We start from the raw sequence: 24,991 nt of genomic DNA, 5'->3' as shown, positions 1-24,991 counted from the left end.
GAAGCCCCCTCCTTTTTCCCCCTCCCCCATTTGCTGTGCTTTGGGAACCATTCAACACGTGTCGGTCCAAATTAGCCAGGTTTCAGAGTTTTTAATCAAAGTTAGAAAAGTTTGGGAGGGGGTTACAAAAACAAAGTCAGCATTTCCTGAAGACCATCATGGGTCAAGTTTCAAGTTTCTCAATTTCTATGATAGGAAAATCTACACTCAGTCCATTCAGCCCACCCCTCAGAGCTGGGACAAGGGGCCAGCAGCACACTTGAGCCTCTCATCTGTCACCAGTGCCCACATGGTCCACATCTCCAGGGGGCTGAGCCGGTGCACGAGGAGGAGCCCTCTGAACAGGCAGGGGTCCAGGGGGTCCAGGGGCTGCCGTATTCCAAAGGTCTTGAAGCCAGCATGGTGCATGGGGCTCACCCCCAGCTTCCTCAGGCACATACCCACAAAGACGTCATCGATGGGGAAGAGTTCGGCCTCTTCCACGGCTGCTCGGAGGTGCTGCACGGTGGCCCTGGACATGACATACCCTCCGCCCCCAGCATAGGGCGGGTAATGGCGGGCCCTGTACATGGAGGGTGGGATGAAGTACTTGACCTTGGTGTTCCTGTTAGGCAGAGCCTGGCGGATGACATCTCCCACCAAGAGGTCCTGGGCTGGGTCCCAGCCGTCCAGGAACTCCAGGACATTGGGCACGTGGACAAAGACATCGTCATCGCCCTTTAGCATGAAGTGGGCCTGGGGACAGGCAGCCGCCACCCAGCGCTGCAGGTGCAGCTCCTTGAGCGTCAGGTTGAAGAAGTCCTCAGTGAAGTCCCACTGGAGGATATCGTCAAACTCCCGACTCTCATAGGCCAGCAGCTGGGCAGGGGGCGCGGGGCCTGCCACCCCTAGGAGGAACACCAGCTTCAGCTGCCGGCCCCGAGCCCAGCCTCCCGCCCGGCCCCACGTGCTGCGGATGGCCGCACGCCGCTCCACGTGGCCAGGCTGCGACTTGATGGCCAGGAGCAGAAAGACATCCTCGGCACAGCCTGAAGGTTCCAGCAAGATGGAGAAATTGCGGCAGTGGCGATAGGTCAAGAAGAGACGGTGACGGCTAGGCAGGGACAGGGAGGCATTCGCCACAGTGTGGTTGGGTGGACAGTGGCTACGTCGGGGCCCCGGGGGAGCCCAGAAGGGCTGGCGGGCTGTGGGGACCCCTGCCGGCTTGGCCTCCTTCTTCAGGAAGAGCAGGCAGCTGAGCAGCAGCACAGCGAGGCTGTACAGGACCAGCCAGCCCAGCCTGCGGAACATGGCAGGGCCTGCAAGGAAAGAGCCTGTGAGCGGCCCGGCCCGGGACCAGCCTCAGCCTCCACCTCGCCTCCCTGGTCCCAAGAGCAAGTTACCCACAACCCCGCTGGCCTCGGGGACTGCTTTTATTTAATCTTTTAAACGAGTCTTCCAGCTCTTTCCGAGTCCCTCTCCCTCACCTGCTATGCCAGCCCCTGCCTGCCTTCTGTCAGCGGAGGGCTCTTAGGCCAGCTTCCCCCCAAATGACTTGCAGCCGCTTTAGAACAGGCGCCGTGCGCATTCCCAGCGTTTGCCAGGAAACTCCAGTGCCACGCACAGAGCTAGTTTAGCTTCGGGTTAAATTCGTTCTAAGGACCAAACATGACAGTCTGGGCTCTTACGTCCAAGTCAAACCATTTCCAAGAGTCTGCTGTGTAGGGGGCAGGCCCTGTGTTGGGTGTCTCAGCCGCAGCAGATGGAGCCACCACTGAGCACCCCTTCAATCTGCTGAGACGGCCTGGGTTCTTGGGTAGTCAAACCGGGTTTTAGGGACAAAACGCACGCACAGGAAGAACATGGAAGCAAGTAGGAAGCTGGAGCCTGGTGCCAGGCTCGTGCACTTCCAGATCTGGTTGTCTCGGGTTCCCAGCAACGCAACAAGGCCAAGAAACGCTAACCCACAGAGGCACGTGCCCAAGGTCCGGAGCAGCAAAGCCAGGCCTCAAAGCCCTCCCTTCGCCACTCTTGCCACCTTGTCCTGGTCCCACAGGCCTCCCGGTCTACCCCCGTTAGCCTCAGCCTATGGTTGCTGCCGCTGCCACCCCACAGAAGCACCTCTTCCAGCTGCTAGGGGTGCGGTGACGGGCAAGACAGGCAGGGTCCGGGCCCTCACAAAGACCCTGAAAACCAGTATGAACTTCAGATAGTGCCGGGACATGACAGTGTCATGGAAGCCAGGGGCCGGGAAGGCTGTTGAAACTGCCCAGTTTAAAGCGCACCTTGATAAAGGACATTTGAGCAAGAACTGGATGGCGTAAGGGACCAAACCCATAGAGATCTGGAGAGCGCGTGCCAGGCAGAGGGACAGTTAAGTGGGGAGCCCCTGAAGCAGGCGTGCAGTGGCTGGGTGTGGAGCAGCGAGGAGGGGGCCGCAGTGTAAGGGCGTTCCTGTGGGCACCTGGAGGTCCTGGAGGACCCGGCAGAGGCAGTACAAGAACTGACATGGTGAGAAATTCACTGCAGCTGCCGCTAGATAATGGATCCGGGAAGAGCGAGTGGAAACAGGAGACCAGCTGAAAACTCAGTAGTGGGGACCCAGGACGAGCCGTGCCTAGGGTGGGTGTGGCTACGGGACGGGAGGGCTGGATGGGTTTCAGGTGGGAAAATGGGTTTCAGGTGGGAAAATGGGTTTCAGGTGTGGAAGGCAGGCCCCCGGGTGGGTAGTGGTGCCGATTACGGAGCAGCTGCAAAGCAAGCAAGCGGCTTGGTTTTGTCGTGCGAGTCTCAGTAGCCAGGCTGGACCGCGCGAGGGACCTGTGGCCCTTCTGCCCACCCCTCTCCGCTGAGCCCAAACCCTCGGTGGCCCCCACCGCCCGAGCACCAAGTCCGCACCGCAGTGACCGGCAGCTTCTGCTCCGCCACCCCCGCCCCCCACACACACACACCTGGGAACCCCTGGCCAGTGCTGCCGGCTAAGAGGTCCCCGCTCCCCACCGAGAACTCCCGCACCCGCTCAGCGAGTGCGCGACCCCCTCTAAGTGCGTGCTGAGCCCCAAGGGTTTGTAATTGTTTCTGGGATGACAGCCAACCTGACACCCCACGACGAGACAAAGGGCCAAAGCTGGTCCATTCCTTCCACGCGAGGCTCTACGGGGCTGTTGTGGGGCCGCGGGGCCGCCCAGCACGACCGGGAGCCCGCGGCGGACACCCCTCCGGGCTGAGCGGACAAGCAGCGGCGCCCTCTGCGCACGAGGCGCCCTCCCCGGCAGCGGGGCTCCAGGGGCCCCGGGCGGGCACGACCGGCCCCTCGCGGACCTACCTGAGCCGCCGGCCGGTCCGGCGCAGGCGAGGCGTTCAGCGAGCAGCTCGCGCCGCGGAGCGGGGACCCGGAGCCTCCGCCGCGCGCACCTCGCTCAGCCCGGGCGGTGGGCGGGGCGCGGCCGCGGCCGCTTTTGTGCGGACCACGCCCACCGGGGGGACCTCTGGGCGGGCCCCTCCCACCTGGGTCCCCAGGGCCCGGGCGCCCCTGTGGGCGGGACAGGCCGGCCCGACCCCGGGAGAAGCCGCCCCGCTCCCGCAGCGCCCGGCCCCCCGACGCGCGGCCAGACAGACGCGGGGCTGCGGCTTCAGAACCTTTAATGCGGCTACACGACGAGGGTCCGCAGCGCCTCCTCGGCCGAGCGGCACTGGTTCACCTGGATCTGCACCTCCACCGTCAGCGGCTCGGGGTGGTAGTCGTTCTCGTAGCCTGAGGACGAGACCGGCCGCACAGAGTCGGCGGCCGCCCGGGCCGGCTCCTCACGGCCCCGAACGCAAACCCGGCCTCGGCGCGACCAGGGAGCCCGTCTCGGGCTCGGACGCCGGATAACGAACACAAGGAAGCCGCGCTGCCCTGGGGACCACCGCCTCCCTTGAAGGACACAGACAAGACTGGTTGTTCAGACGCGAGCATTTGGTAGATATTCTCTTTTAAAAGCGAATGACGCACACCTGGCGCTTCAGGGACACCTGGAAGCATTTGATAAAGTTGTGACACCTGAGCTTTCAAATAGACACCAGGACTTGGGAACATCGTGTCTGCCACCATGAACTCCGTTTTCCAACACTCAAGACTGCTCTCCTGACAGGGGCGGTGACAGCCAAGAATGGGCTGTTTTTGAAATTGTGTGAAATGTCCACACTTGGAAGCTCTGCAGAACTCAGTGAACCAGTTTTTACAAAAACCCAGTGTCTGGTGTTGGGGACTGCGCATGGGCAAGAGCCGTGCAACATGCAGGGGCGCCCACAGGATCTGAAGACGTTCCTTCCCGACTCCGCTTTCACCTGGAACTAACCGCCCAAACCTACGAGCGGGCACTTGGCTGTCCCATCAGAGAAGGACGTCTGCAGTCAGGAAGCCTACACACCCTCCGCCCTTCCGGGTCCATGCCCGTGTGAGGCTGGACTTCCTCAGCCTCCCACCTCCCGAGGACCACAGGGGCGGCCAGGTGTTAGAGGGGTTTGCAAAAATGTAAACAAAAATAATTTCAAGATCAACTTAACCCCACAACTCTGTCACCACTCACAAGTCGATACTGGTATGGTCCTGAAGCCCGCAGTATAAATCCTCTTGTGCTTTTTCTACCCCCACCCCCACCCCCGCCCCACGATGTATTTTACTTATTTTTTCTTTGTTCTTTTTCAAAGTGGTTTTGCGACCCTATGTCCTTTGCATTTTCATATGCATTTTAGAATCAGATTGCTGATTTCTGTGGTTTTTTTTATTCCTCTAGGATTATGACTGAAATGGCATTGACTCCTCTATAGATCAATTTGAGAAAATCCGACATCTGAATAATATTCAATCTCCTAATCCATGGACAAGTGCACTTACCTTATACTTTTTTCAGGTGAATTTTTTCATTGAGAAAATTCATCCACCAGGTGAGGACACATGAGACGGCCCTGGCTGTTAACCAGGAAGAGGCCCTTACCTGACAAGGCCGGCATCTTGTTCTTGGACTTCCCTGGCTCCGCAGCTGCGAGAAATAAACGTCTGTTGTTTATGAGCTGCCCAGCTGTGGTGCCCTGTCATTGCAGCCCCAACGGGTGAATACAGGTCCTCGGTAGACACTCCCTGCCCTCGGTCACCGTCATTGGCTCTTACCTTTTTTAGCTTTCTTATTCTTTGAATCCTGAGGGAAGAACCACCAAATAAGACGCTCACAGCGTGGGGGATGCTGGGAAAGGGGTGGATGCAGGTTCCAGGGCATCTTGTGGGCGGCTCCCCCCTGCCACGCCTCTCCTGGTCCCGGAGGCAGGGCAGGGGCTCCTAGGGAGGAGGGGGCCCCACCTGCCCCCTTGCCTCGCTCCTTGCAACTGAGAAGGGTCCCCCTGCCCCACGACCTCACTGGCCGTCCTATGCCTTCTGGGGCCTTCCAATGCTGGGGCTACTTGAGGGGGTTTGGGACCTCCTCCCACGCCTGCCACCCCAACCCTCCCACCACCTGGCCCCACGGCCCTTGCTGGCCCAGCACCATTTCTGTGGGGAGGGTGTGGCAGGGGCCTACGGTACCCGGAGAAATGTCAGCCTGTCGGATTCCAAGGTGCGGATCACCCCAAACTTGCACAGGGTGGACACGAGTGGCTCCCCCGCCAGCAGGGGCTCCAGGACCACCAAGCCGCTGCCCAGCACCCGCAGGATGGGTGGGTCCTGGCGAAGCTCCTTAGAAGGCCCCCTCTTCTTCCTGGGCCCCTTCGGTTCCTGCGGGGAGAGGCTGGGAGGGTGACAGGGCCCGGCAGGGAGGTGCCCAGTGCCCACGGCCACTGCCCAGGGCCGGCGGTACCTTCTTCTCCTTCTCCTTCTCCCCTTTGGCGGCCTTGTCTTTCCCGTCTTTCCCCTTCTTGTCTTTCTCCTCTTTCTCTTTCTCTTTCTTCTTCTCTTTCTCCCCTTTGCCCTTGCCAGGCGAGGGGATGTCGACGGGAGGTGGCACCACGGGCCAGGAGAGAATCTAGGGGACGGCAAGGCGGCCTTGTGTGAGCACAGGCCAAGCTGGGGCCGGCGAGGGTCTTTCTGGAAAGGGGCTGAGACCACGCAAACGGGAGCTGGACGGCGGACCCTGGAGAGAAGACGCACGGGGGGGGGGGGGGGGCGGGGGCGCCGGTCCGCCTGGGCCCACCTTCTCCTCCACGATGGTCACGGTGGTCCCCGCCAGCAGGAAGGCCTTGAGCGGCACCAGGTCCTTGAGCGTGTGCTGCATCTCATAGTTGCAGGGGATGACGTCAGCCCAGGGCTTGCGGACGGTGCTGAAGAGGACTGTCCTGGGGGTGGGGGGTGGGGGGGGGGAGCAGGCGTCATCAGGGGCCAGGGACAAGGCTGCGGAGCGCTGCAAGGAGAGGGCGTGGGGCGGGGGCTGAGGGCACCGGCAGGCGGGGGGCCGGAGGCGGGAAGGGACAGGGCACGGTGAGGAAGGGGGCAGCACTCTGCGTGGGGCTTTCCTTCAGGGGTGACTGTGCACTCAACAGGGGATGGAAGGCAACCAGGAACCAATCAGAACCTTTAAAAAACTTCAGCCAAGCCCCGGCCGGCGTGGCTCAGTGGCTGAGCATCGACCTATGAACCAGGAGGTCACGGTTCGATCCCGTCAGGGCACATGCCTGGGCTGCAGGCTCGATCCCCAGTGTGGGGCGAGCAGGAGGCAGCTCATGAATGGTTCTCTCTCATCACAGATGTTTCTCTCTCCCTTCCTCTCTCTGAAATCAATAAAACATACACACACACACACACACACACATATATATATACACACACACACATGTATAAATATAAAAGATAAAGTTATGGACCGAAATACAGTAGAAGTTAAGTCCAATGAAGCAATTCAGCCCAGAGCTTGCAAACGTGTGAGGTAACTGCAAAGACAAATGTTAAAAGGGAAATGTAGAAATGGAGGAAACGTGGCAATAAGTGACCTTAAAAATTACTGCTACCGACAGACAGACTCTGACAAAGAATGTCAACTGTACTTCCAGGTGAAGCAAATTTCATCTGCGCTTGAACTTAAAAGTGCATGCCCAACACACCTCCATGCGGAAATCCTGCTTGCGAAGACGTCAAGGACAACACTCACCCACTGGGAAGAGCAGCCCCCTCCCCAGGGCCAGTCCGCTGGGGGTACCCCTTGTCACAGTTCCCTTCCCGGAGCAGCTTCCTTTCCATCTGCCTTTCCAGTCCCACCTTCACCCTGGCTCCTGGCTGTCCTCGGGGCAGGGGTACTTCACCCCTACTTCCCTGGGAGCCCAGCGTGTGGGGTGCCGACTCCATTTCCCCTGAGAAGGGCCAGCGCCCGGGGCAGACCCACAGTCACTGTTCAGGACACTCCCGTAGCTCAGGTGATGGTTTAGGTGGTGGAGTTGTGGCTCTTACTTGTTTTTACTAATCTTTCCAAAAATTAAAACAGGGACCGTGGAGTCGGCTGGGACCAAGTCAGCCCCTGGCCCGGGGCCCGTCCCTGTCTCCGGTCACAGTGGGGACACCAGCCCCACCCCCCCACTTCTCAGCAAGCCTGCGTGCGTCCTTTAATTACAAAATGGTGGAGCCCTGGCCGGCTTGGCTCAGTGGATAGAGCGTCAGCCTGCCGACTCAAGGGTCCCAGGTTCGATTCCGGCCAAGGGCACATGCCTGGGTTGCGGAGTCGATCCCACTGGGGATCGTACAGGAGGCAGACGATTCATGATTCTCTCTCATCATGGATGTTTCTCTCTCTCTCTCTCTCTCTCCTTCTCCCTTTCTCTCTGAAATCAATACAGAAATATTAAAAGAAAAGAAAAGGTTGAGAGCTTCACACTAAATGAGAACCGGCTCTGCGTCCTCAGACCCTCCATCCTCACGAAGACCCTCCGGCCAGAAAGACAAGCTGCCCCCGGAGCCCAGGGCGGGCGGACTTGGGGGCCCGGGGAGCCCAGGGCGGGCGGACTTGGGGCGAAGAGCCTGGCGGGGCTGGGAGGCCCCAGCCGGTGTCAGAGGCGGGTCAGCTCCGGACGAACTGAAGGGGTCCGCCCTGAACAAGTGGGGGCCGCGCAGTCCCCCCTCGGCGGGGAAATGCAAGCTTCTGCGCTGGGGGCGGGAGGCTCCGACCCAGGAGAGAGGCGAACCCCAAGAGCACACCTTACACCTCGAGGTGCCCGGCCCGGGGCTCTCGGCTCTCACTGGGGGGCCGGGGAAGGGGGGAGGGGGGGTCCCGCTGTGGCCAGGCCGCGCCCTCACCCTGGGGACGGGCAGAGCCGGAGGTCCATCCTCGGCCGCAGCTGGGCCAACTCCTCGGCGGAGCCCAGGGACCGGGGCAGGGACGGCGTCCCGGCCGACACCCCCGACTCCAGCTCCACCGACTGCGACTGCGACGCGGACGAGGGCGCGGACTCGGCGGACTCTTCCGCCTCCTCGGCGGCGGTGGGGGTGGCGGGCGCTTCCTCGGGGACCTCCTCCTCGCTGGGCGTGGGCTTGACGATCTGCGGGGAGACGGGGCGCAGCGGGCGTGGGGGGCGCCGGGCCGGACCGAAGGGAGCGCAGTGCGGGCGCCGGTTCAGGGGGCCCGTCTGTCCGCGCGAACCGCATCCCCTCGCCGTCCCCGCGGACGCTGCCCGGGGCTGGGAGGCGGGGGCTGGGAGGTGGGAGCTTCGCCTGGAGGGGAAATTGGGCCCCCCCCCCCCATTCTCAGGACCAGCCCTGGGCGCACCTCAGCCAGCACCCCTCCATATTCGCTCCCTTCGCCTTCCTCGTCCTCCACGAAGTCGTAGGTCACGTAGTAGCTGTAGGTGATGAAGGGGCCGTGGGGCCCCGGGTCCGGGTCCAAGACCGAGGAGTCCAGAACCCCGCGGATGTTTCCAATCGTCACCACGAACTGAGCCTCGCGCGCCAAGAAGTCTGCGGGGAACGGGCAGGAGGGAGGGGCGGCGGGTGGGGGCGGGCAGACGGCGGGCCGAGCGCTGGGGCTTGGGGTCCGGGGCTGGGTCCCCGCTCGCCAAGGGACTGGGCACGGCTCCTGGCGAGACGCCCTTCGGCCTGCTTTCCCGGCCGGGCCTGTGCGATGGCGCCACAGCAGCCCCGGCCCGCAGGCAGGACGCTCCCAGGTGGGAAGGCGAGGCCTGGGCAGGAGGTGCCCTCTGGCCATCAGTGTGTGTCACCTTGACCTTGAGAAGGCTCTGGTGCAGCTGTGGCGAGGGCCACCAGGGGGTGATCTCAAGCCACCACGGAAGGGAAGCCGCTGATCAAAGGGTGTTTCCCATTTGCCTAGGAAGGGGAGTGGGGGACCCAGGAGGCCCCAGCCTCCCTCCCGCTGTCCCCAAATCCCAATCACCCATCAAATCTGGGAGAGACCAGCCAGGGTCTGGGCCAACCAGGGAGCGTGGGGACAGACCCAGCGGGCCGGTGGGCCGCTCCCTCACCCCCTTTGTAGCGGAGCCCCTGGAACTGGTGCTTCTCGCTGGAAGACACGGTGATGTCGTCCAGCACGCAGAGCCGGGCCAGGCTGTCGATGGTGAAGCCGCGGTAGTAGGGCACCAGGGCCAGCGGGTTGCCCTGCAGCACCAGCAGCCGCAGGCGCTGCAGGGTGCTGAGGCTGGCTACCATGCCCTGCAGGTCTGTCAGGTCGTTGAAGCCCAGGTCCAGAGACACCAGGTTGGGCCTGGAAGGTGAGCAGAGGGGTGGGGTTGACCTGACGTCCAGCCTCCCTCAGCACCCCACGCCCAGGACAGTCAGGAGGCCTGAGCGCGCACGCACACACACGCCCTCCTGGCTCTGCAGTCCCTCTCTCTGTGGTCCTGCCATCCCCACAGGTCAGAGATGGGCCTAGTCACCTCCTGCCTCTGCCTGACGCCTATGGACACATCCTCTCTTCTAGGTTAATCATCTCGGTATCTCCCGTGGAACCATATGGTGTTGTGCAACTAGAAGGTTCTCTCTCTTAGTTGTTAATCCTCACTCGAGGATATTTTCCCATTGATTTTTAGAGAGAATGGAAGGAGGGGGGAGAGACACACAGAGAGAAATACCAATATGAGAGAGACACATCGATTGGTGGCCTCCTGCATGAACCAGGGCCGGGGATCGAGCCTGCAACCGAGGTACATGCCCTTGACCGAAATCGAACCCAAGGCCTGACACTCTATCCACTGAGCAGACCAGCCAGGGCACCTAGAAGGTTCTTGACAAAGACTGACCAGCTGTCAGGGAAGTCGGAGGGAAGCCCCTTTGGGAGGAGCGATGGGTGGGGGAAGAGGGTCAGGTCACATGGGGACCTGGGGAGGGGACGCTGGAGGAGGCGCGTGGGGCCTGGAAGCTGGAGGTCGCTTCCAAAGCCAGACTGGCAGCTAATCACAGGAAGCCCTGTGGTTCGTCTCTTGGGGCCGTGGGTGCAGAAGAGCCCGCCGGTGAGGGCGGAGGCTGGGCGGGGGGCCAGGCCGGGCACGGTGGTTTCCTCACCGCCAGGCAGACTAGAAAGCAAACTGATCTCAGCTCTGAGAACAGAGGGAGAGGCACACAGGGAGACACCTCCTCGGCCCCATCTCCCACGATCATCTGCCGCCTCCCTCCTTTTATGGCCCGTCCTGCCACGGCGGGAAACACCGACTTCACCCCCAGCAGCCTTTTCAGCAGAACCAGCGGAGCGTCAGCAGGTCGAGTCACACCTTCCCTTTCATTTCATAACAGTGAGAGGGAGGTTTGTAGGTTTTTCTGAAATCTACACTCAGCATTAAGCAGGTTACCCAGCCTATGATAAGTCTTACTTTCCACAGCCCAGGTGGGAACACTCGGTTCTCTGTCCGTGGTACAAATCTAAAGCCCAAGCGTACGTCTCTTTCCTGGGCCACGTCCCTGACGTCTGCGGCCAGTGGAAGAAACGATCAGAATCGTGGCCTCTGACCTCATCGTCGGTGGGTGCAGGGTTTTCAGTTTCCCACTCTTCCCCCACCAAGGACACAAAGTCAAACCAAGAGTTCTCAGCTCAGGACGATTTGGTCCCCGCTGACCTTTGGCACTATCTGGACATGTCGGCTGTCACGCTGGTGCGGGGTGGCTGCTACTGGCATCCACTGGGTAGAGGCCAGGGATGCTGCTCAGCTTCCTGCAGAGCCCAGGACAGCCCCACACGAAGAATTTTCCAGCCCAAATGTCCACAGTGCCCAGGTCTCGGGAGCCGGCTCTAAAACACGGCACCCAAGCAAAGGCCTGACCTCCTCCCACCACCTCGGGGTCCTTTCCTGGCGTTCTGTGAGGGGTGTGTGTGTGTGTGTGTGTGTGTGTGTGTGTGTGTGTGTCTGTGTGTGTGTCTCTGTGTGTGTGTGTGTGTGTGTGTGTCTGTGTGTGTGTCTGTGTGTGTGTGTGTGTGTGTCTCTGTGTGTGTGTGTGTGTGTGTGTCTGTGTGTGTGTCTGTGTGTGTGTGTGTGTCTGTGTGTGTGTGTCTGTGTGTGTGTCTGTGTGTGTGTGTCTGTGTGTGTGTGTGTGTGTGTGTGTGTGTGTGTCTGTGTGTGTGTGTGTGTGTCTGTGTGTGTGTTAAATTGAGTCAGAGAAAGAAGTTTTATGTCTGGGGCCAGCAGCCAACCAGGAGTTATTACAGAAGAGAGGAAAGCTGGGTCCCTTTCAGTGTCCAAATCTAATGCTTTCTCCCTTTCCCGCTTCCGTCTGGGGCTCCCGAGTTACCAGTGCTGGGAGGTGATGTACATGCTTTGCAGGGGGCCCAGAAGCTTGTTGTGGCCCAGCCCCAAGTGCTGGAGGCCCGGTGGAGGGCGAGCGCACAGACACTTCATGCTGGTGATGTTGTTGCCGTAGAGCTCCAGCACCTGCAGGGGCGGAAAGGACACCTGTGAGCCCAGCACCGCCCGTCCACCCCGTCCTTCCGCCCCGACCACCGCCCGTCCACCCCGTCCTTCCGCCCCGACCACCGCCCGTCCACCCCGTCCTTCCGCCCCGACCACCGCCCGTCCACCCCGAGCACCGCCCGTCCACCCCGTCCTTCCAGTCCCGGAAACTCCGCAGAGGAAGCACCAATCCTCATGCCACGTCTCCCTTTCCACCTGACCCGCTTATGAAAGCCCGGGGAGAAAATATTCCCGCAGCAGGCGTGGGGAAGTTTCTTTTTCTTTTGTGACGGGAACTTTAAAATTCGGAATGGGAGGTGATATTGGAGAGCGTGGGAGGGGACATGCACAGCACTTGGCCACGTGTCTCTGTGTTAACCCCCCTCCCCCATTCTTTTGACATTGTTTCGAAAGGGCTGACTCTGACCAACATGGATCTTACAGATAAACAGCATGTTTGTATAAGAATTCTAGGAACTAACTTCAAAAGAAGCCGACTCTGACCTTCAGGCATTCCAGCTCAGGGAGATTTGTGACCTTGCACCTTAGAGCCAGGATGACGCACATCAGACCACCCCTCAGTGTGGAGATCCTATCAGAATGAACCCTGCAGGTCTGTGGTAGAGAACCTTTCTCCACCCCCTCCCTTGATCTCTCTGTTCTGCTTTCCCTCTCTCCTTATAAAAACCCCCGCCTGCACCAAGATGTTGAATTGGGCTTGGTGACGAGAGTCCCCCGTCTTCTCAGGCTGCTGGTTCTTGAATAAACCTACTTTCCTTCCATCAGTCCGTGTCTCTTTTTTTATTTTTTAAAAATTATTGGCCCTAGCCGGTTTGGCTCAGTGGGTAGAGCGTCGGCCTGCGGACCAAAGGGTCCCAGGTTTGATTCCGATCAAGGGCACGTACCTTGGTTGCAGGCTCCTTCCCAGACCAGGCCCTGGTCAGGGCTTGTGCAGGAGGCAGCCAATCGATGTCTCTCTCCCACATCGATGTTTCTCTCTGTCTGTTCCTCTCTCTAAAAAGGCAATGGAAAAATATCCTCGGATGAGGATAAAAAATAAATTGTTGATTGATTTTAGAGAGAGGAAGGGGGAGAGAGAGAAGCATCAATTTATCGTTCCACTTATTGATGCATTCATTGGTTGCTTCTTGTATGTGCCCTGACCGGGGATCGAACCCGCAACCTTGGTGTATCAGGATGACACTCTAACCAGCTGAGCTACCCGGCCAGGACCCCCGTCTCTTAATTATTGGATTTTGAGCAGCAGGCAGCCCAACCGGTTCAGTATCATCTGGGAGAGCCAGAGGAGCCCTGGATGGAAGACAGTAGTGAGTTCTTGTATTTCGCCTCTAAGGTCTCGCCTGGTGTTTTCTTGAGCATGGCCCTGAGCTATAGTTCTCAGTCCCTTTTGATTTAAAATTGAGACCTTTTTTTTTTGCCCAGCCAGTGTGGCTCAGTTGGTTGAGTGTCATGCCATACACCAAGAGGCCACAGGTTCGATTCCCAGTCAGGGCACATGCTTGGGTTGTGGGCTTGATCCCCAGTAGGGGGCATGCAGGAGGCAGCTGATCAATGATTCTATCTCTACATTGATGTTTCTATCTCTCTCTCCTTCTCCCTTCCTCTCTCTGAAATCAGCAAAAACATATTTAAAATAATAATAATTTTTTTTTAAATTGAGATGATTTTTGAAGGAATTAAGAAATACAAATTGGTAGTAACAAAATAGTCACCGCATAAGGGATATAGTTAATAATATTGTAATAACTAAGTATGCTGCCAGGGGGACCACTTTGTAAAGTATATGATTGACTAACCACTATGTTGTACACCTGAAACTAATACAAAATATTGAAGGTAAACTGTAATTGAAAAGTACAATTTAAATTAAAATAAGGTCAAATTGAGACCAATTTGATATGCTGAGCTTAAGACTCATGGTAAAGCCTAGCCTCCCTTTCTTTTTAAACTATTTTTTATTGTGGTAAAATATATTTAACGTAATTTGCCATTTTAACCATAAAATTCAGTGGTATTAAGTACATTCACATTGTTGTACAACCATCATTACTATCTATTTCCAAGTGTTTTCATCACCCCAAACAGAAACTCTGTACCCATTAAGCCACAACTCCCCATTGCTCCCTCCCCCGCCCAGCCCCCGCTGCCCCTGGTCACCAACCCCTCATGTACTTTCTGTCTATGGATTCATCTCTTCTCCATCATGGAGGCAGAATCATCTAACGTGTGGCCTTTGTGTGCAGCCTTTGTCATTTAGCATAATGTTTACGTTTCCTCCGCGGCGTAGCCTGGGCCACTCCTTCTTATGACCGAATAATATTCCCGTGGAGGGAGAGGCCTCACTGTGTTCACCACCCACCTGCGGGCACACCGGGTTGTCTCCACCCTTTGGCTCTCATGAATGATGCTGCTAAGAACATTGGCGAACAAGAATCTGAGCCCTAGCCGGTTTGGCTCAGTGGATAGAGCGTTGGCCCAGGGACGGAAGGGTCCTGGGTTTGATTCTGCTCAAGGTTTGATTCTGTACCTTGGTTTCAGGTTCCCCAGCCCTGGTCGGGTACGTACAGGAGGCAACCAATCGAAGTTTCTCTCTGTCTCTTCCTCTCCCTTTCACTCTCTCTAAAAATCAATGGAAAAAATATCCTGGAGTGAGGATTAACAAACAAAAAAAAAGAGAGAGAGAGGAGGAGGAGGGAGGAGGAAGAAAGTGGAAGAAGGAGGGAGAAGGAGAAGGAGGAGGAGAAGAAAGAAGAAAGAAGAATAAGGAGGAGGAGGAGGAGGAGGAGGGAGGAGGAGGAGGAGGAGGGAGGAGGAGGAGGAGGAGGAGGAGGAGGAAGAAGAATGAAGAAGAAGAAGGAAGAAGAAGAAGAAGAAGGAAGAAGAAGAGGAGGAGGAGGAGGAGGAGGGGGAGGAGGAGGAGGAAGAAGAGAAGGAGGAGGAGGAGGAGGAGGAGGAGGAGGAGGAGGAGGAAGAATCTGAGTCCCTGCCTTCAAATCTTTCAGCCCATACCTAGGAAGGGAATTGCTGGGTCTATGGAATTATACTGTTTGAGGAATCGACGTCACCTCTGAAAAGCCTGGGGCTTCGCACAGCCACAGTGCCAGGACTTTTGTGTATGGGGCAGGGCAGGGGCAGGGCAGGGCAGGGGCGGGGCAGGGCAGGGGCAGGCTTGAAATGGAGCCCAGGCTCCGTTACCTTGAGAGTTGGTGGCAGATTGAAGGCATCGATCTCCTTGATCTGATTGGCACTCAGTACCAACTCTTCAAGCTTTGGGAATTTCAGGAGGTCTTTATCCACCAGGCTCACCTGGGAAGGAAGGGAAGGAAGCTGAGAGCTCGGCTGGAGCAGAAACCTGTGGATGTGAGATGGCACCACTTAACCAGCTGCCCAGTCCCCTCCCAGCACCCACCCTCTGCTCCTGGGAGCCTCTCCTGCCTCGTCTGCCAGGACGCAGGCGTGTCGGGCGTTGCGGGGACCTCTCACCTCTTCCACCCTCACCCCTCCTCTGACGGTGGGTGCCTACAGTGTCCAGCTCAGTGTCCCGTGTCCCCTGTTGGACGGTGAGCTCTGAGGGCAGGAAGTCCATCCTTGCTGTGCACCCTGGAGCCACGGTGAACCCTAAGGTCTTTAGGAATCACCGGTTTGCCCGCAGCAGGGCCAGAGCTGCCGCGCCTGCCGAGTCCTCAGCTCCCTGTGGCCTCAGACACTAGGGGCCCTTCCCGGCTGGGCCTCTTCTCTGGGGTGACTGGCCACGCCAGCTTGCCCAGGAGCGAGGGGTTCCAGGGACACGAACATTTCTGCGTTAACACGGGGCCAGTCCCAGGCAAACAGGCTGCTCTCCCTCCTCATCCCCCAAGCACTGCGTCCTTCAGTTTCTCCAGGGAAGGAGGAGCAAATTGGGAGTCCTGGGCTGTGTTGCCACGCAAGCTTTGGGCTCCGTTATCGATATAAGCAGAGAAGGCTTTTTAGGGACAGGAATTACTATAGTACTGTGCCCCTCCCCTGACCCTGGGCCCCACAACTGAAATGAAGTAAAACCAATATAAACACTTGGAAGGTTTCTACTCGGACCCAGAAGGGTGGACTGCAGGTGCTCCGGAAATCAGCTAAGACCACAGTGGACTCACCCGGGGCGAAGGAAGAAGGCACAGAACACAGAACAGGTGAGCAGCTGGCTCTGCTGGGTGGGCCCGCGGGGAGATTATTTAGAAGGCAGGCAGAGCTATAGCCCTCCCCCTCCCCCTTCACACCTGGTCTTATCACCAAGTGCAGAAGGAGGTGGTCTCCTAAGGTCCCCTCTGTCCCCTGTCGGAATGCAGGTGCCAGCTGCCAGCACTCACCTGCTTGTCCACCACCTGGAGGGACCTGAAATAGGAGTACAGGAAGTCCTCTTTGAGCATCTGGGGATTCCGGATGGCCAGCTGCCTCAGGAAGCGGTCCTCGGCACTGGAGCCCTCCAGCAGGGCCCAGGGCGACTGGGGGCTGCAGACCAGGCCCAGCAGGTCCTCCACCGTCTCCTCCGAGGGGCCCCCAGCCTCCTCCTCTCTGGGGACCAGCTCCCGCCACGTCCGACAAGTTCGAGGGAGAAACCGAGACTTATTCTGCCGCGGTGGGGAGGGAGAATTTCTCTAGTTATGGCTCAGTCCTCTCAAGGAACCAAAACTCTCGGAATTGAACAGATTGTAAAACAGGACAATCAGGGATAAAGAGTTTAGAAGTTTAGACAATGTGTAATCGATACTTTTGACTGATTATCAGCCAAGGGACAGACGAGGGGAACTAAAATAATAATAAAAAGCCCCATTCCCGCCTTTAGGAGTTGCTCTTGAGCGGGACCCTGGACGATGCAGGTGGAAGAGATTAAACTTTTAAGGAACCATTTACGTCTGTCCTGGGAGCCAGGAGGTGCCTGTGAGAGGTAATGACTAACGAAGGGAAGGTGGCGAGGCTGACGGTAAATTCAGAACATTTAGGTGCCGTAAGTAGAAGATGAACGAATTCGCCCCAGTTTGCCTTCCCACTCCTCCCCCCAGGAGCCGCTACGAAACCCTAAAGCTCAGTACAAGGCCAGGCACACAGTAGGTGCTCAATGTTTGTGGAAAAAATACCGACTCCCCCTTGGCGCTGACCAGTGTGTGGGGCCCGACTTCCCACCGCGGCCGCCCCAGCGGCCCCTCCTGGACTCAGGAGCCTCCCTGCACCTCCGAGGCGCCCGCCTCCCCGCCAGGGCGTCCAGGGACCACGTGGCCCCTCTGCTCTCAGGACAGCTCTCACCTCCAAAGCAGCATGGGGTCTTTGGGGAGGGAGCGGCCCTGCCCACACCGGCCTGCCGAGCTCAGTGCGGGGGTCCCTGCCCTTCACCCTGGGTCAGCCCGCCCTTCTGGGTCCCATCCCCACCGCCCATCTCCTCAGCCCCGTCCCCACCCCAGGGCAGGCAGCGCCCTAAACGCCCAGATCCCAGCCCCCTCTGCCCTACCCGCCCGGCGCTCACTCCCTGGGCCCTGACCGGCCCGTCTCCTCCGACCCCCAGGCCCCCGCCGCCCCCGCCTGCGCCCGCACCCAGCTGCCTGCGCCGCACGGAAACTCCTGCAGACACAACTTCCGCAGGTGCTCCCGGACCGCAGCGCTCACGGTCCCGCCACGCTCCTCCATAGCCGCGTGGACCCCGCGCCCTGCCGGTTGCTAAGCAACCGCCGGGACGCGCACGTGCTCCAGGCGGCAGGGCGCCGCGGCGGCGCAGGCGCTCTGGGATCCCAGGACTCGCCCAGGGAGACCCCGACCCAGCCCCAGGCGACGTGGGTTTTCCCTCCCGAACTCGCCGGTGCTCACGGCTGTGAACCGGGAAAAACAGTGCAGGCCCCGCCGCCGCCGGGGGCAGTGACTGCTGCGGCTCCCAGCACGTGCCCAGCGCTGCCCTTTCGCTGCGGTTTCCCCTCCAGAGAAAAGTGCTCATTATCATCCCCACTTGACAGATCTGGAAAGGAGAAATCAGCCCAAGGGCAATCTCAAGATTGTAATCAGGGGATTCCAATGTGAATCTCCTTAACTCCTGACTCAGGGGGTTTTAATCACTGCCTACAGACGTAACCGGTTCAGCATCCAGACCCCATTTCAGACCGACCCAATCCCACTTACCTCTCCATCCTCAAGCACGGAGCCCACTGCCGGTCACACAGCAGGGGCTCCTGGGCGCTGCTTTGTGAAATCTATGGGATAAGATGACTCTGGTTCCTGTAAGATGGAAATGCAACATCGTTTATGGAGAGATAATTGACGTACCCTAGAACTCACAGCTTTAAAGTGTGCAATTCTGTGGGTTTTAGTGTATTCACAGCGCAACTGTGGGTGTAATCTAACTTTCAACATTTCCCTCACCCCAAAAGGACATCCCATACAGATCAGGAAACTGATCTCCATTCCCCCATCTACCCAGGGCCCCCCGCCCCCCGCCCCCCACAACCACAATATGCTTTCTGTCCGGTGGATTTGCTCCTAAATGCTTCCCGTAGTGGGGTACTGGGCCATGATATGGGCAGAACACGTTTTGTTTATCCATTCATCAACTGATAGACCTCTGAGTTGTCTTCACTTTCTGGCTATGATGAATAATGCTTCCGTGAACACTCATGTCCAGGTTTTTGTGGGAATGTATGTTTTCATTTTTCTCGGAATGAATTCCTCTAGGAATGCAATTGATGAGTCGTGTGGTATGGATTTGTGATTGGTAAATATTTTCTCCTCTTCTAGGCCTGTCTTTTCTTTCTCTCAACGGTGTCTCTGGAAGAGCAAAAAAAGTGCCATTTCCTGTGTGATCCTTCCCAAAACACCTGCTGTGGTGGCTACTCTCCGATAGGAGAGCACCTTTGCTGTTGTTAGAAAAATTCTCCCAAACCAGGAAAAGAAATAATGAAATACATATCCATGAGTCTGTTGCAATATAAACCAATCACAGAGATGAATCAAGATGAACTCCCAGGATTTTGACGAAGCAACTGGTTGGTTTCACTTTTTTCTCACTTCTCAAACCACCACCCTACGGCTTCCACCCCCAACAGTGTGTTCAAACTTCCCAGTGACCTCACATTCCCCACGTAGAGACGGACTCTCCTTAGCCTTCATTTTAACTGACCTCTCCGTAGTGTATGGTGGGGCAGATCACTTCCTTCTTCTTGAAAACCGCTTTCCTCTTGTTCCGTGACAACATGCTTCTCTTTCTCTGGAGAGCACCTTCTCCGTGTTCAGGGCTAAGTCACCTTCCTCTCCCTGTTCTGCTGATGAAGGTGTACCCCTGGGCTCCACACCTGACTTATATCTTGTAGGCTTACACTTGTGTGTTTTTTCTTAAGATTTTAAAATATATTTTTATTGACTTCAGAGAGGAAGGGAGAGAGAGATAGAAACCTCAATGATGGGAGAGAATCACTGATCGGCTGCCTCCTGCACGCCCCACACTGGGGATCCAGCCACAACCTCGCATCGAACCATGACCTCCTGGTTCATAGATCAATACTCAACCATTGAGCCATGCCGGCCGGGCATTTAAAAAAGATTTTTGAAATATTTTTTTTTTAGAGAGAGAGAGAGGAAGGGAGAGAGAGAAACATTGATGTGAGCAAAATATTGATCGGCTGTCTCCTGCAATGCCCCCCACCTAGGATCAAGCAGGCAACCCAGGCATGTGCCCTGATCAGGAATCAAACCTGCAACCCTTCACTGCATGGAATGATGCCCAACCAACTGAGCCACACCAGCCAGGGCAATTATTGGCTCTTTGTTGCTGCTGTAGAAAATGGGGTACACTTAGCAGCTTAAAACCACAAAGTTACTGCCTCACAGTTTCTGTGGGTCAGAAGTCCAGATAGTGTAACTGGGTTCCCTGCTCAGCATCTTATCAGGCTAAACTGAAGTTATCAGCTGAGGCTGCGGTTCTCGGCTACAGCCCAGGGTCCTCTTCCACACTCACTAGTCATTGGCCAAGTTCATTTTCTTCTCATGCTTTCCACCTGGCTCCCTCCATCTTCAAGCCAACAATGGCAGTTGACTCTTTCTCATGCTTTGAGTCTCTCTGACTTTCTCTTCTGACTTCCTCTCTGTTTTTAAGGGCTCCTGTGACTACATTGGACCCACTTGGTAATCATCTAGCTTAAGATCGACTGATTAGTAACTGTAATTACATCTGCAAAGTCCTTTCTGCCATGTAATGTAACATAGTTATGAGAGTAAATACCAGAGGGTGAAAGTCATGGGGGCAAAATTCTGCTTACCATGGACTTTGCTAGAGGATTTTAAATAAATTCTTGGGGTGAAAGCCATACTGTGGCAGTTCGTGAAGTGAGGTAAAAGTGAGCATAGATTGCTCTGCCAACAAGCTTGGATAAGAAGAGGAAAGAGACCAGTAGCAGCTGGAAGGAGACTTGGGATGAAGGTGAAAGGGGGTTTGCAGCTGTCTCTTTGTTGTGCATCTTCAGTTCTATGGACTGCCCTGGCCTGACCTTAGTTCTGCGCTCTGGACTCCAATTTAGCTGCTGACTAGACATTGAATAGATTCCCATTGGGCATCTCAAACTTGACTCATTCCAAATAGAACTCTTGGTTTCCCCTCTCTAGTCTTCTTTTCCCTCGCTGCACATCAACCACCTGATTGCCTTACCAATATTCCCAGAGTCATCCTTGATTCCTGTCTTCGATTCCTCTCCACATTACTCCATTGGCTAGTTCTGTAGACTCCATCTCCATCCGCTCTATCCTGGTCTAAGCCGCCCTCATCTCTCACCTGCACGGCTGCCGACCCTCCTAATTGGTCTCTCTGCTTCCACATTGGATTCCCACAAATCCGTTCTCCACTCAGCAGCCGATCTTCCTTCTCACTTCTTAAAGTAAGCCAGACCCTGTATTTCCCTACCTACAGCCAATCAATGTTGCATCACACCTGGAATGAAACTCAAGTTCTTTATCCTCATAAGACCCTTGTGACTTGCCCTCTGCCCCCCTTCCCACCACCCCCCTCTTCTCTCACTTTGCTCCAGCTGCCACCAGCTGCTTCCTGTCCTTAGTCACAGCAAGCTCATTTCTGCCTGAGGACTTGCATGCGAGGGTTCCCTCTGTCAGCACTGCTTCCTCAGGTCTTCCCACAACAGGTCCTTTTCCTCTTTCAGGTTTCGGCTCAGAGAGACTTTTCCTGGTCACCTGTCACTCTCTATCCCAACACCTTGATTTTTATAGTTCTTATGACCTGATGTTTTCTTGTTTATTAACGCTGTGCGCCTTGCCCATGAGAATGCCAGCTCCGTGAGGGCAAGGACCTTGTTGAACTTCTTTGCCACCATCCCTGAGACCCTAGAAGAGCGCCTGGTCGAAGGTGGCACTCAAACCACGCATAAGTGATTTCAACAAATGACTCCCGAGCACGGATTCTGGCTCCTGGTCCTGCACTTGCAAAGTCCAGTGATGTTCAAGAGCACACAGAGGTGAGCTACAGCCTTTGACATACCACAGTCACAGTGGTTAGCAGGGCTGTCCCTGCACGCTGGCAGGGGCATGCTTCAGAAATTTACAAAGATAATGCGCTTTGCACGCATGCTCCCTCTCCACCCACACGCACTCAGCTGTGACCGTCCCCAGAAATTCCCTGCGGGGCGCTGACCAGCATCTCCTGCAACATCATGTTTCTTGGTGGTTGCGCCTGTCAAACCTGGGCTTCAAAATTTCTTCTGGTCAGATCTACCCGCTCTTTCCAAGAAGACGTGGCAAAGATGCGTGTGCCTTCCTGTGTGTGCCTGCACTGACTCAGGCATCTGCCCACCTTGAGGGTAACCTCAGCATTTCCTTCCAGCCCTGCTTTCACTCAGCCTTGGGCGGCAAAATTTTGAAAGTGTTTTCTGGAGAAAAGCTGAGCAATAATCTTGCCATGGGCGGAACACTGATGGTCCTTCCTCACGGCGGGCCCTTTATATATCACCTGGAGGCCATGGCGAACACATCTGGCTCGAGCAGCTGTTGCTGAAGCAGGCTCCGCTCCCTCTCACCATGGCCTCCCTCACAGGTACCATGAGATGGACAGGAAGACTCCGGGGGGACTTAGCCCCGTGGTGGCTGGAGCATGGCTCGGTGGGGCGGGAAGCTGGGTGGGCAGGGGGCGCCTGGCCCGGGGGCTTCACGGCAGCATTCTCTCCTCAGGATCCACCAGGGGTGCCCTGCTCCTGCTCTGCTGTATGGGAACCTGGCTGTCCGTCCACACGGCTCCCATCTCTGACAGTGATACGGCTCCCACCCTGGACAGTGAATTGAAGGAAATCATCATAGAATTAAAGGCCTCATCGGAGAGACTTTTGAAAAACTGCGTAAGTGCCCTCCAGATTTCTTTTCTAAGCCATTTCTTAAAACACCTTTCCTTGCGCCCAGAAGTAGGGGCTCTTTTCAGACCTGAAGCCAGGGCTGTGGCTACGTGGGAAGGGATGGGGACAACGAGAGAGGTTACGGTGGGATTTTTATGCGGGTGGGGGTCAGAGGCAGAGATGAGCTCAGACAGCCCCAAACCCAAACATTGCTTAGAGAGAATCATCGATCGGCTGCCTCCTGCACACCCCACACTACAGGATCTGCTTTAGTAGGCTCGGTCACCCTTACCATGTTTGGTTCTCAATATTGTAAAACGAAGTTTCCTGTCTGCAGTGTATCCTTTGATGTGGCCCATCTTGTCTACCGGTTCAGGAGCCGGTGACCACCAGTCTAAGCTGTGACCAGGTCCCTGTGGACGAAGGACGCTGAGAGCGCCTGGGGGTCACCGGGAGCCCTCTTCCCACAGAGCAGGGCAGCTAGCACGTTAGTGTCCGCCCGTCTGCCCTTCATTGTTTGATTAGGACCCAGTCTGCCTCTCGCTGAGGCTCTGCTGAGCCCGCCCCTTCGGGGGGAACGTATGAGGCTGAAAGAGGTCAGCAGTCCCTCATTTTCTCAGGGTTGCGATCAAGACAGAACCTCTTAGGCAGCTTTGATGAAACGAACGAGCGAAAACCCAAACGTGGACACAGTTGGTGACACTGGCCTTGCCCCTTCCTTCCACCCGGGCATTCAGACCGCAGCCGTGGCTTGTCTAGACCCAGGGGCAGAGGCTGTCGGCGAGGTGACGGGCAGTTCAGGCTGGTGGGGGCTCTTAGCTCCAGTTCAACCCAGATGCTTAGTCCTTAGGCAGAGGGACGGGGGAGAGTGTGGTCTGGAGCCTGGTGTGTTTGGAAAATCTCTCCCTGGCGTCTTGGAGGCCTTTCCGCCAAGCACAGCCTCCTCCAGGAGCAGCGGCCGCATCGGCTGTAACACGAGCCGCCAAGAGCAAGCAGCCACGTGGACACCCAGAAGTCTCAGTTCCCATCCCTCTGAGTCCCAGGGCAGCCGAGAGCCGATTCCAGAGGCTGCGGGGGCCTCAGCCAGATGGGGAGAGGAGGCCGGAGGGAGCAGTGACTTAGCACAGCCATCCTGACGGCCGCGCCTCCTGGCGCGGGCGGGCATCTGGGTCTGCCACCTGACCTTGGGCCAGCTCCACCAGCCAGCCAAGCTTTAGCTTCTTCTGGGACAGTGATGAGCACAGCCTCCCGGGGTGGTGGCACCGATGAGAGGAGATGTTGGGGGTGCCGGTGGGGGGCCCCCGCCCATACCAGCCACAGAGGAAGCATCTAGAAATTACCTGTTGGGATTTCTAGCAAACCTAATGCTCATCTTCGCTCCCCTTTGTTAGAATCAGACGGGCCTGCCGAAGTCCACGCCTCACCCGCTGCGGACTTTCGCCTCCGACTGCCGACCACCACACTACATCAACAGCTCAGCCGTCCTGCCTTATTTCAGGGCCATCCAACGTCATCCATGTCTATGCGAAAACGAAATGGACATCCATGACATCGTACAACAGCTCGAAAAACCCCATTTTCCACGTGGACCAGAAACAAACGTTTCGTTGCCTGACAAAAGCCTTGAATGTAAAACGTTCACCTGGGCTATTTTACAGGAGTTTTCTACGTGCGTGAAATCGTTGTAGTCACTGAAACAGGCGCTCGACGGCCACCCGGTGGAGCCTATTCCTCTTGAAATGGTGAAAACGTGTGAAGCCTTCAGAAGAGATGAGTGACTGCTAAGTGGGCGAACTCTACCACGAGTTACAAGTAAATTACCCCAACGAATGACCTCAGTGAACCCCCAGATGACCAGTCCTGGGGGAAGTGAGATATAAACGTGTGAATGAACTTGAAGCAGATTTTGAACTGTCATTGTTACCCGTCTTGGTATTTATAGAATGTTTTTTTCTGCAGACTTAAATTTTATTTATTACTCTCCTTATATGTACCCTTGTGAGGGCAGGAGCTGGCACCTGTGTTAACTTATTGATATTTATTGTATTGAGAGTTGTTAACGCTCCTTGGAGGAGCCCTTGGCACCTATTTAATAAATTATTTTGAACTTTTCTCATAACTCTGTTTTGCATGTTGTGAAGGGGGTTAAAATTAGCGACTGGGAGTCCAGGCTGGGTGGTGTGTGGCTGAGGGAGCATGGGACATGCTGTAGAAATAGATACTACTTCTACCATTTTGGCCCACTGAACAGGCTCGGTAGCAAATTACAATAATTTTAGCAGCCACAACCATTTATTGGGCATTTTCGTTATGCCAGGTCATGTAAGTACCATTATTGTCCTCTTTTTATAGATGGAGAAACCAAAGTCAAAAGTCATTTAGTTACTTGCTCAAGGCCACAGAAGAAGCGTTGCCTGGCAACGTGTTAGAAATGCAAATCCGTGGGCCCTACCCCAGACCTCCTGAGTCAGGCAGTTTGGGGTGCAGCCAGCAATCTGTTCTTTAGTGAAACCTCCAGGTGATTCACATACACATGCGGGCCTGAGAATCGCTGGCCTTGAGTCTGTTAGCACTTTCATCTTTATCTTTTTTTGAGGGAAACTGAGGCCCAAACAGTAGGACTTGCCCAAGTCTTCATATAAGGGGGATGAGGTTAGCACTCTGAGATAGGCAGTTCAGCCTTGGACTTCTCTACTCTAAGTTCCATACCAGCCTTTTAAGCTCCCAAATAGCCTGACCTCCAATGACAATGTTTTGGCCAGTCCTTCCACAAACACCCGCTGTGGTGGACAGCTAGCATTCTTTTTGACTGTCCA

General features: G+C 56.4%; 2 protein-coding genes across 3 annotated transcripts; both read right to left on the bottom strand.

Moving 5' to 3' along the window:
- Positions 1-32: 32 nt before the first annotated feature.
- On the bottom strand, positions 33-3,737 carry B3GNT4 (UDP-GlcNAc:betaGal beta-1,3-N-acetylglucosaminyltransferase 4). 2 transcript variants are annotated; one of them, XM_079762352.1, is made up of 2 exons: positions 3,619-3,737; positions 33-1,298 (listed from the first exon to the last, which is right to left on the bottom strand). In XM_079762352.1, the coding sequence occupies exon 2, from the start codon at positions 1,288-1,290 to the stop codon at positions 229-231; it is 1,062 nt and encodes a 353-aa protein (XP_079618478.1). In that variant the 5' UTR covers positions 1,291-1,298; positions 3,619-3,737; the 3' UTR covers positions 33-228. The 2 variants fall into 2 exon arrangements, with proteins under 2 accessions (XP_079618478.1, XP_079618479.1); XM_079762353.1 differs by lacking the exon at positions 3,619-3,737 and adding an exon at positions 3,305-3,384.
- LRRC43 (leucine rich repeat containing 43) lies at positions 3,613-17,493 on the bottom strand (the record flags this gene model as incomplete). Its single annotated transcript, XM_079762350.1, has 13 exons — positions 3,613-3,733; positions 4,959-5,003; positions 5,132-5,159; positions 5,540-5,728; positions 5,811-5,975; positions 6,144-6,285; positions 8,231-8,472; positions 8,700-8,887; positions 9,409-9,647; positions 11,663-11,802; positions 15,037-15,147; positions 16,182-16,442; positions 17,401-17,493. 13 exons carry the CDS (start codon positions 17,491-17,493, stop codon positions 3,630-3,632), a joined length of 1,947 nt encoding a protein of 648 aa, XP_079618476.1. The 3' UTR covers positions 3,613-3,629.
- Positions 17,494-24,991: the final 7,498 nt, after the last annotated feature.

This window comes from Cnephaeus nilssonii, assembly GCF_951640355.1.
Source record: "Cnephaeus nilssonii genome assembly, chromosome: 22".
Taxonomy (NCBI): Eukaryota; Metazoa; Chordata; class Mammalia; order Chiroptera; family Vespertilionidae; genus Cnephaeus; species Cnephaeus nilssonii.
Note: the sequence above shows the minus strand (reverse complement) of the source record. Positions and strands in the feature narration are given on the sequence as shown.